Below are 10,815 nucleotides of genomic sequence, written 5' to 3'. Positions count from 1 at the left end.
GTTTAATTTATTGCAATGACTCTTGTGAATATTTCATTGTAATGATTGTACTGTATTTTCCTGGACTGAAATCAGATCTCTTAAACGTGGTCATGGACATATTACTGCAATTGCTGATCTGTAAAGTTTAACAAAACCAAGCTCACGTTCTTAAAATGATAAGACCCATCTTATTTCCATAATTTCATGAATTTATTGACGATAACATGAAAAAATTAATGAATGATGAGACAAGTGACAAAGTGCTTCATGTTTCATCCTTAACGGAAGTGCTACAACATCCCAGACTGCAACGATATTTGCTTTATCCCTTACAAAAAAATAACTGCAGTAAACTGAAGTACAAAAGCAGTATATAGAAGTATAACTGCAGTAAAATTAAGCACAATTGCAAAACTACAATACAATGAAGTATAAACACAGTTCTAATACAGTACAATAAAGTTAAACAGCAGTATAAGTTGCACTAAACTGCAGTAAAAAACAAGTAAACTCTGTATTTACTGCACTTGTGCTGCTGTAGTCTAATATCCCAATAATGTGGTAAGAACTGTACTGCACTTGTGTTCCAAGGGGTTTTTTCTTCAACATTTTTCACGAATGTTTATTTTTTTCAGGGATGTTTTTTTGGTTCAAGTCATTTTCTAATTTCGAATTTTAAGAGTTTATGTGCAAAAACGAATATTAAAAAATAACTGCAGTGAACTGAACAGTACAACAGCAGTAGCCTATATGCAAGAATAACTGGCAAACTTCAACGCAATTGCAACATTGCAGTATAATGAGGTATAAACACAGTTCAACTATAATACAATAAAATTCAACAGCAGTACAACTGCAGTACAACTGAAGTAACAATAAATAAACTAAGTGGGGCAATATAGTGATATAAGTTATATAATTTAATGCACTTAGGTATATAAGTATTAAAAGAGCACTTTAGTTTTGTTAGGTATTGCAGTACATGCATTTCTGTAGTTCTGAAAAGTGCAATACAATATTTTGTGGTAAAACTTCAGCATTACAACTTAAGTGCTGAAACTTCATTTGGAAACCAAGCAGGAAAAGTGGTAGTTGTACTGCAGTTGTACTGTAGTAGTATCAGCTGTATTGCAGTAACAGTACTGCATTATAGTAGTAGTTTCACTTTAGTGACATTGCAGTAGTTGTACTGCATTTTAGTAGTCGTGGTAGTATCACTTCAGTACCATTGCAGTAGTTGTAATTCAGTTGTACTGTAGTAGTACTTCAGTTGTATTGCAGTAGATGTACTGCAGTTAGTTGTGTAGTAATTCAGTTGTATTGTAGTAATATTGCAATATACTTGAATAATGCATTTTTTTTTTGTGTGTCCAAAAAAACTGCACTTTACAGAAGTTAACTATGACTGCAGTATTTCTTTAAAAACTGCAGTAATTTTTTTGTAAGGGATTGGTCAATATTTGTGAGATATGTGGCATCTTATCTGGTGCGATCACACTTGGCATGTTGGGTTTGAATAAAACAAAAGTGTGACGGTTCTGCTGATGCAGTTCGTTTGAATATTAATTTTGGTGCACATCAACCAAAAAAGTAAGCTTAACACGGCGTAAAGACATGTAAACAAACAAAAACATTCAAACAGAATTAAGTATTTTTCCCCCATAGCTGGACAAGGTTTAAGTTTAAAATGTTTAAATTAACTCAAACAAAAAAACAATCAAACATATTTTAGTTTTTACATCAGTCTGCCAATAATGAGGCTAATTGGTTATTAATGAAACAGATCAAAATGGAGCGCCTAAAACAAGACAAGACTATCAATCATTCAAAAAGTACAGCTTTACACCACCTCACTGTAAATAACACAAGGTGGCCGAACATTTAAAGATAACTGGAACAATAATACATCAGATTATCGAACAATATTCCCAATAATTTCAATATGCTTAACCAGAAGACCTTCCTTATATAAACCAGCTTGGACCAGAATGCATTTTCAGGTTTAAGCTAGTGTTTCCAGCAGGATAGCCTTCGGAAATGTTTTTTTTTAGTCCTACATAATCATCACCTGTACAAACCAATGTTCATGTGTGCTGGATTCTCCTCAGTGGCCAGGCATATAGTTGTGCAACGTGAGTGTGCTGTTGAGTTTCAGCGTGGTGTGAGAGGAGTGTGCCTGTGAGGTCAGACTGTATGTTGAGTAAGACACTGCAGACCCTAGCATCAGTCCAGCCATGTACGACACAGTCATGGTGTTTCCTGTAAGATCAATTAATAAGAAAACATAATGTCAACAGGAGGGCTCAATATATCAAATGCTTAAAGTCCACATGAACCAGAAGCTATGACTGTAGACTTTTGTATTTTGACACAGGTCCTAGAGAAACGGATTACTAAATGAGAAAACAGTGGGCGTGGCTTGTTTTTTCTACTGTAAGGTGATTGGATGTTGTAAAGTAGGCATTTCTCACCATTCTCCTCCTCACCATTTCTGTTTGTTGATTAAACTGACAGTTGGAGGGGCGTGGTTAAGTATGTCAGCCACGCCCAGTACCTCAAAATCACATAATCTGAGAAATTAACTGTAGAGCTTTTTCAGATTTTAATTTCAGAGTGAAAGGACAAACTGTTTTTTTTATGTCATGCTGATGGCGAGGATTTTTTGATGGATGTCCACTGGATGGAGTAACACTTTCTTAAATTTCTAAATATTACAATCTGCTGACAGTCATCATTGACTACAACAATTTTAGACCAAAAACGTTGTGTCAAGGAATGTTTTGGATCAAAATTACCCTAACTGTAACTGCCCTCTAGCGTTTGAAGAACAAAACTGCACAATTACTGGCAACATAACTGCACAAAACTTGCGATTGTGGATTAATTTGATAATTTGAAACGTAAAAAATGTCACTAACGACATTACAACGTTTGACACGATACACCATTTTGTGGCGCGTTAATTTACGGACACGACGTCAACACGCACAAACGAGAGCTCAGTTTCCCTGGAAGCAAAGAGCTTAGAATGACCAAGAGGCGTAGCTGAACGCTATGGGATTACAGAGATACGTCGCTCACAGAAGCAGGAAAATGAAAATAAAGGAACCGGCCATTTTTAAAAACACAGCCGAGACATGCGCAGATCATGGACTTCACAGGGGGCTTCAGTTAAATGATCTTAAATGGGGTCCTACTGGCAAACACCCATACACACTCATTTTCACACACACACTATAGCCTATTTAGTTTATCCAATTCATCTATAGCGCATGTCTTTGGACTTGGGGAAACCCACCTGAACACAAGAGAACATGCATACTCCACACAGAAATGCCAACTGACCCAATGCGGGGCTCGAACCAGCCACCTTGCTGTGAGGCGACAGCATTACCTACTGCACCACTGTGTCACCTATATTGTTTTTTTTTTTAACTATTTACAATTTCCCAAGTGTATAACTACTATACTGTGAGAAAACATCAGCATTTGGTACGTTCCATTGCAACTGCAACAGCAGCGCCCAGCAACAGCCCCAGATTCTGCCATTTTGGAGTGAAAGCGATCGGCTGTCCTTTGTTTTTTATTTATTAATTTATTTAAAAAGTGCATTAAAGCTGAGATACAACCTGAAAGACGACAATAAATATTCGGCCAATAAATAGATATTTGCACTTTTATCCTGGAATATTTCTGCAAGGGAAGCATCTTCCAACGTGGTTATTTTTTTTACTAAAAAGTTCCACATTGCATCATTTAAGGTTAAAATAGTAAAAAAAAAGAAAGAACATAATAATCATGTAATAAAGATCAAGTCATAGATGCTTCAAGATTTCCTTAAATCTAACCTGCAGCTTTTCTTTTGCCAAGTCAATGTGTTTACATTTGAGTCAGGATGATCACTTTATTTACAATGATTAAACAGCAGTTTGCTGAACTCAAAACAGGTGAAACAAAGCGAAGAAAACGTTCACTAAATTGACTTTATAACACAATCATCAAACAAAAGAGTGCATCTAAATTAAACCCATTCTAGAGATAATCTCTGACAAATTTCAATGTTAACTAAACTAATGCAAATTTAATAATGCATTTAAAACTAATGCAGATCTGTACTTTAGCTCCTTATCAGAAATGTCTACACATCCCACTTCATGTGTGTGCCATACTCACCTGCCACCTCTCGCTGCTGAAGTGGCACTTTGCCAGCTGCCTGTATCATTGGTACAGAGCCAAGATATCCGTTACTGATACCTAGCATCACAGACAGGCCGCAGGGCCAGGCAGGGTGTGCCAGCAGGGGGCGCTGCACAGGCGACACACACATCACAAACAGGGGCAAGAAGAGAACGCGCAAACACGAACACACCAGCAGCTGCACACCACCCCACTCGTATGGGCACGCCGCCAAGATCTAAAGAGTAAAGCAAAGAGATTTGAACTGTTACCATTTTACATTGATTACAATAGATACTATACTACTTCTTGCTGTGAGGTGAGCGACCGTGCTGCCCCATCATCAATCATTCCTAACATATATGACTACAAAAAAAGATTCATTTTACCTTGCCCACAAAGTCAGCCATGTTGAACAGAGCCATGGTGAGGATAGGCAGCCATTCTCCCAGTGTATCGTTGTGCAACTCTGACTCCAAACCAGGGAACAGACACAGAGTGATGAAATATGTCACCAAGATTGAAAGCATATATGGCCAGATCACCCGGGCTACAGCACACCTCCGACCCAGCAGCTCTATAAGAAAACATCATACATCATGTTCAAACTTCAGTTTCTTTAAGCTACAATATACACGTTTAGTCTCTTTTTCACCATCTCTGTTTGAAATAGTAAATAATAAATAAGGAAATTGTTTATTTCACAGAAAAAGCAAATTAACCATCTTTATCACTTATATATTTATATTAACCTAACAAAGGTTACGTACTCCAGCTTTAACGGCCAGTGATAGTGATAAAATCATAGCTCACCCTTCACACTGATCCAGCTCCTTTTGGCTTCTGGTTTAGGCACATCGAATCTGACGTATATGCCATCTCCATGGGAACCGTTACCCAGATTAACCGCATCAGCATCGTCAACCATGCTTGACGCCATTCCATCCTAATTTGTGGAACAGTCGTGAGTCAGAGTAGTGCAATCTTTTGAGCAAATCATCCTAAACGTTTTTTTATTTTCCTTTAGATTATTTCCTTATTTATCAGTGGAATGAACCGACAACGATTCCGGCATATGCTTTAGCCAGCAGATGCCTTTCAGCTGCAACCCAGTACTGGGAAACACCCACACACTCTCACATTCACACAAAATCTAACCTAAAAATATCCAAAATTTTGTCCAATGTATTAAGAATGTTGTACATGAGGATGTTACTTTTTAAAACAAACTCGATATGCCTGTCCATATACAGTACACATGATTATGTATACAGTATACTGAATATACAATGTCTGACTCAATGTTCAATGTGTTACTCAATATACAATGTGTGACTCAATGTCTGGAAAAGGTGCTATATAAATAAACCTTTACTAACTTACTTACAAGTGGATGAAGTCACAAGTTTGTGTTTTTGTAGCTTACATGAAAAAACATGACGGAATAGTTGGTGGTTCATTCCGCTGTGGCGACCCCTGATAAATAAGGGACTAAGCTAAAGAAAAATTAACTTGCTTTAAATTAAAAAAAAATTGGTCAGTGACCCAAAAAAACCTTTCAAAACAAAACAAGTGTTCCTGTGTGTGCATGTACCTCTTCCTCTGCACTGCTGTCGTAATGTATCTGATAGCCGCTGTGCTTTTGTGTCGTAACGTTATTAATCTGTCCTTTGAGCCAGCTGTGGCTCTGGCGAGCTCTGCTGGTGTGATAACGGACAAAGTGTGTTCGGCGAACCACCACATGAAGCAGAAAACAGAGCGTCTCCATTGAGACGGAGAACAGGAAGAAGATAATAGTGTTGTTCTTCTCATCCTCCACCAGCAGCTTTGTAAAAATCCGGCTCAGAGAAACAATAACTCCTGCAGTGCCTGAAACAAGCATATTTGACAAAAACAGCATGTGCTATGATTAAGAATTTCATTCATATACAAGAAAAACATATTCAGAATTTTTGTATTGTGCTGTTATCTCATGCACATACAAGCAGATTTCTCCCACCAATTCATATAACCATAATGCACAAAGGTCGAACTATTTCAATATTGTAATGTAAAAATATATATTTAACGATTATAATATATAATAATTTTAACATATGATTACTTGTGACATACATTATCCATATTTAAATCCTTAATTTGCATATTTAATTATGTATTCAGTTTTAATAATGCAGTATATTGTTTTATTACAGTAATTTTTTTAATAAATTACTGAGTTAATTTTATAATTACTGATAATATTTATTGAGACCAGTATATCTAAATATTATAATATATAATTTTAACATTTTATGTATAAAAATTAATTATTCATATTTAAATACTTAATTTGCATATTTAATTGTCTTCATATTAAATTATATTCAGTAATAATAATGTATTAATAATGCACTATAAATAATGTTTTAATAAAGTTTTTTAACAAATTACCGAGTTACTTTTATTATTACTGATATTTATAAAGACCAATTCATCTAAATATTATAACATATAATTTTAACATATGCTTAAGTATAAAATGTATTATTCTAATATAAATAATTACTTTTGCATATTTAATTATGTATTTAATATGCAAAAGTCATTTTTTAAATATGAATCATGTTTAATCAAGTATAAAATGTATTATTCAAATTTAAATACTTAATTTGCATATTTAATTATGTACACAACTCAATAATAATAATAATGAATTAATAATGCACTATAAATATTGTTTTATTATAGTATATTTTAACAAATTACTGAGTTACTTTTATAATCACTGGGAATATTTATTGAGACCAATATGCCCTAATATTATAATATATAATAATTATAACATGATTATGCATACTATATTATTAATATTTAGATATTTCATTTGCATATTTAATTATGTACTCAATGATAATAATGCATTAATACTGCTCTATAAATATTCTTTTATTACAGTATCTTTTAACAAATTACTGAGTTATTTTTATGATTTCAATTGACATATCATTGAGACCAATATGTCTAAATGCACAAACCCAAAATGCATTACAGTAAAGAGAATGGTGGTGTAATGTGAAGTAAATGTCACATTTATTCTATTGTAATGGTTGAAATTTCAGCTCACTCTCTCCAGTCATCACACCCTGCGTGTATCTCTTGGGCAGCATCCCTGTGTAACCATAGAAACTGGACTGCTGCACTGTAAAGGTCAAAAGGACAAGGTACATGTTTAAAGATTTATATATCGATGTTGTTTCTGCATCCTTTCAACAGCTCTCAGATGAGTTTTTGTAGCCCTGAATCATATTTTCAGATATTTGCAAGGTTGCAGTTTTATCCATATTATGGATCACTTTCATTTCCCAAGCCTCCCCTCTTCTGCTCCTATGGATTTAATACTTGAACCACTGTGTATTAGGAATGGGATGATTTCAGTTTTTATGAAAACAAAATATGTTCTCTGCATAGAAGCTTACTGACATCCATAAACTTTCAATGGGAGGAAGACTTTTTTTCTCTCCCCATGTTGGCATGAGTTTCCTCCGGGTGCTCCGGTTTCCCCAACAGTCCAAAGACATGCACTATAGGTGAATCGAATAAACTAAATTTGCTGTAGTGTATGTGTGTGAATGAAAGTGTATGGGTGTTTCCCAGTGATGGGTTGCAGCTGGAAGGGCATCCACTGTGTAAAACATATGCTGGATAAGTTGGCGGTTCATTCCGCTGTGGTGATCCCTGATTAATAAAGGGACTAAGCCGAAAAGAAAATGAATAAATGCATGATTATTTTCCTTCTCTCTCTATATATGTCAGAATAGTACAAAATAATTTTGTAATTTATGGAAAATTCTATAAAAAATGGGGGAATGTGAAAAGACGAGGCCCAGTTTTAGATCTCAAAAACACAATATAGGAAAAATGCATGAACAATATGCATGTATATACAGTACCTGTGCATCCAAATGCAACAATGGCAACCGCAGCCAGAGTAACAGCATAGGACTGCTGAGTGTTGAACAGCTCCAACCAGACGTCAAATACACTCACACACACCAAAGGTCCCAACGCAAACAGGTATCCTGTAAATGCAACAAATTTTTTAATGGCGTTGCATTTTTTTTAACAATGACTGAAAACTCATGAGGAGCTCCTGAGCTTGTCTTAGATCTTACATTGACAGCTTTTGCATGTTCTCACCCACACAGATGCGAGTATGTAAACTCAGTCTCTCCACCAGCGCGTTGTTCACGATGACAGCGCTGAGAGCCACCAGTATGTACGTCAAACTCATGTCGAACACAATAGAGGTGCCTGACAGAGGAACAGAAAAGAGGAATTGATAAGCACAACTTTTTTTGTTTACTGTACATGCAATAGTTTGTTATACAGCACTAGGTACGTTTAATTTTTTGTGTGATGACTTCATGACACAGGTTGGTTGCACCTTTGAATTTACGATGGAGATAATCCACATCAGTGATAAAGCTGTTGTATGGCAGTAGAAAGCCCACACCAGCCAGCAGCATGGCAAAGTAGATGCTATGGTATCGATCATCTGGAATGGATTCGTCAGAGTCTGAAATTAAAGCATAAAACATAAATGAATACCTCCTAAAAAATGGCTAATTTTAATTAATTTAATTAATCATTCATTTAATCATTTATTAAATCATAAATACATTTAAGTAATAACTACTATCTAAATAAAGCACTTAAAATGTAATATTTAAAACATTTAATACTACTAAATAAATAATACTTCTCTTCACCTATGTCATGTGTGACAACACAGAACTGTGAACATACTGTATGTTTTGTTGAATTATTGTTAATATTTTATGACTTTGGCGGACAAAAATAGGTTTGCACTATTCTATGCAATATTTTACATCAACAGTTTATATGAAAGCTACAGTACATGCAAGTTTTATCATATCAAAACCAAACCAGAAATCGAGAGTGTGCAAGGGCGTAGCATGAACACACAGATCACAGTCCATGTCACTATTAAAATTGCTTATTTTTTAGCGATTGGCTTTTTGAACATTTTTCAAAACTTCTGGTTAATATAAGTTCATAAGTCAGCAAAATATAAAACAGTCTCCAGGTGTGTTTTTTTTATTTTATTTTAATGACAAAATCTTAAATATTGTGCTTTTAAAGTGCACCTATAACTCACCATGAGCACTGTGAGGTTTTCTCCTACCCGTCTTCTCCTCCTCTGGCAGCTGACTAAAACTGAAATTCGTGATCACAGTCTTCTCTCTACCCTGCCGATTCCTGCTCCACTCCTCAGAATACATGACTGGAAGAAAATATGTCAGAATTTAAATAGTTTTATTAGAATTATTATATTATTGTTGCATATTACAAACAGATTTTTCTCTTTGAGGCTGACTGAATGAAGGGGTTAATATTAAGAACGTTTAAAATAACATAATTCCTATTTAATAGAACACGGTGGCTCAGTGGTTAGCACTGTCACCTCACAGCAAGAAGGTCGCTGGTTCATGTCCCAGCTAGGCCAGTTGGCATTTCTGTGTGGAGTTTGCATGTTCTCCCCATGTTGGATTAGGTTCCCTCCGGGTGCACTGGTTTCCCCCACAGTCCAAAGACATGCGCTTTAGGTGAATTAAATAAACTAAATTGGCTGTAGTGTATGAGTGTGTGTGTGTGTGTGTGTGGATATGAGTGTGTATGGATGTTTCCCAGTACTGGGTTGTGGCTGGAAGGACATCCGTTGTGTAAAACATATGCTGGATAAGTTGGCGGTTCATTCCGCTGTAGGAACCCTTAAAGAATAAAGGGAATCAGCCTAAGGAAAATGAATGAATTAGTTATTCATGCTGCATACATTATAATGAAATTCAACATGCACCAGCGTGACAACTTGCCTCAGTGTAAATGTTGTGCGTGCAAGAAAAATCTTTAGATTTTTTTCATGCAACAATGCATGGCAACTGTTCAATCTTTGTTCTTAAACCTGCTTTTCTTTCAAAGCATGCGTTTTTTCTCTCACAGCAGCTGAATGTGTCCATCCGCGCGCGCTTTGTATTTTACAGCACGTTATGATGAGTCAGAAAATGAGTGATAAACGCGCGATTAACACTGACACGCCGAGGTCACCTGACAGAGCCAACAAGGCTATTTTTAGAAATACGCACCCTCAGTGTCCGAGCGTAATTTTAACACAGGCAAAAACAAGATAGAGATGCTGCATTCTATTATCAATTGGAAAGACGGATGCTTTGTGTTTGAGTTAATTGACACGTCTCTACACATCTCTACACAGTGCTAATGAACGTCTGTCAGAGCTTTCGCGCGCTCTCCTGAATGGATAACAGGTCTCTTACCTGATGTGCCAATGTCATTCACTCCCTCACAAGCGAATGATTTTAATTATAAGCCAGGGTGTTGATTTCGGTCGGTGTTATTAGCTGAGGATGCTGGTTTTCTGCTCCTTCATTCTCTCTCGAGGCTCCCGCCCTCCTGCGCAAGTCACGGAATCATCAGGCGCGGAGCGATTGATCGCCGGGGCAAGTTGTCACACTTTCTAATAACGGGGGTTCATTTCTAATATTTAATGCCTTCTTATATTTTTTTTCGTAGGCAACAAATATCCATTCAACATACCTTTTTATTCAAACGTTGATATCGGGCGTGTTGTCATGATGC

General features: G+C 36.0%; 1 protein-coding gene across 1 annotated transcript; it reads right to left on the bottom strand.

Moving 5' to 3' along the window:
* Positions 1–170: 170 nt before the first annotated feature.
* Positions 171–10,614, bottom strand: slc29a4b (asolute carrier family 29 member 4b). Its single transcript, XM_693747.9, has 11 exons — positions 10,494–10,614; positions 9,320–9,445; positions 8,585–8,716; positions 8,338–8,451; positions 8,091–8,219; positions 7,265–7,339; positions 5,753–6,027; positions 4,972–5,104; positions 4,548–4,735; positions 4,156–4,396; positions 171–2,241 (listed from the first exon to the last, which is right to left on the bottom strand). The coding sequence occupies exons 2-11, from the start codon at positions 9,441–9,443 to the stop codon at positions 2,087–2,089; spliced, it is 1,566 nt and encodes a 521-aa protein (XP_698839.3). The 5' UTR covers positions 9,444–9,445; positions 10,494–10,614; the 3' UTR covers positions 171–2,086.
* Between the last annotated feature and the right edge of the window lie 201 nt (positions 10,615–10,815).

This window comes from Danio rerio, chromosome 1 (assembly GCF_049306965.1).
Source record: "Danio rerio strain Tuebingen ecotype United States chromosome 1, GRCz12tu, whole genome shotgun sequence".
Lineage (NCBI taxonomy): Eukaryota > Metazoa > Chordata > Actinopteri > Cypriniformes > Danionidae > Danio > Danio rerio.
This window is presented reverse-complemented; position numbering and strand designations above follow the sequence as displayed.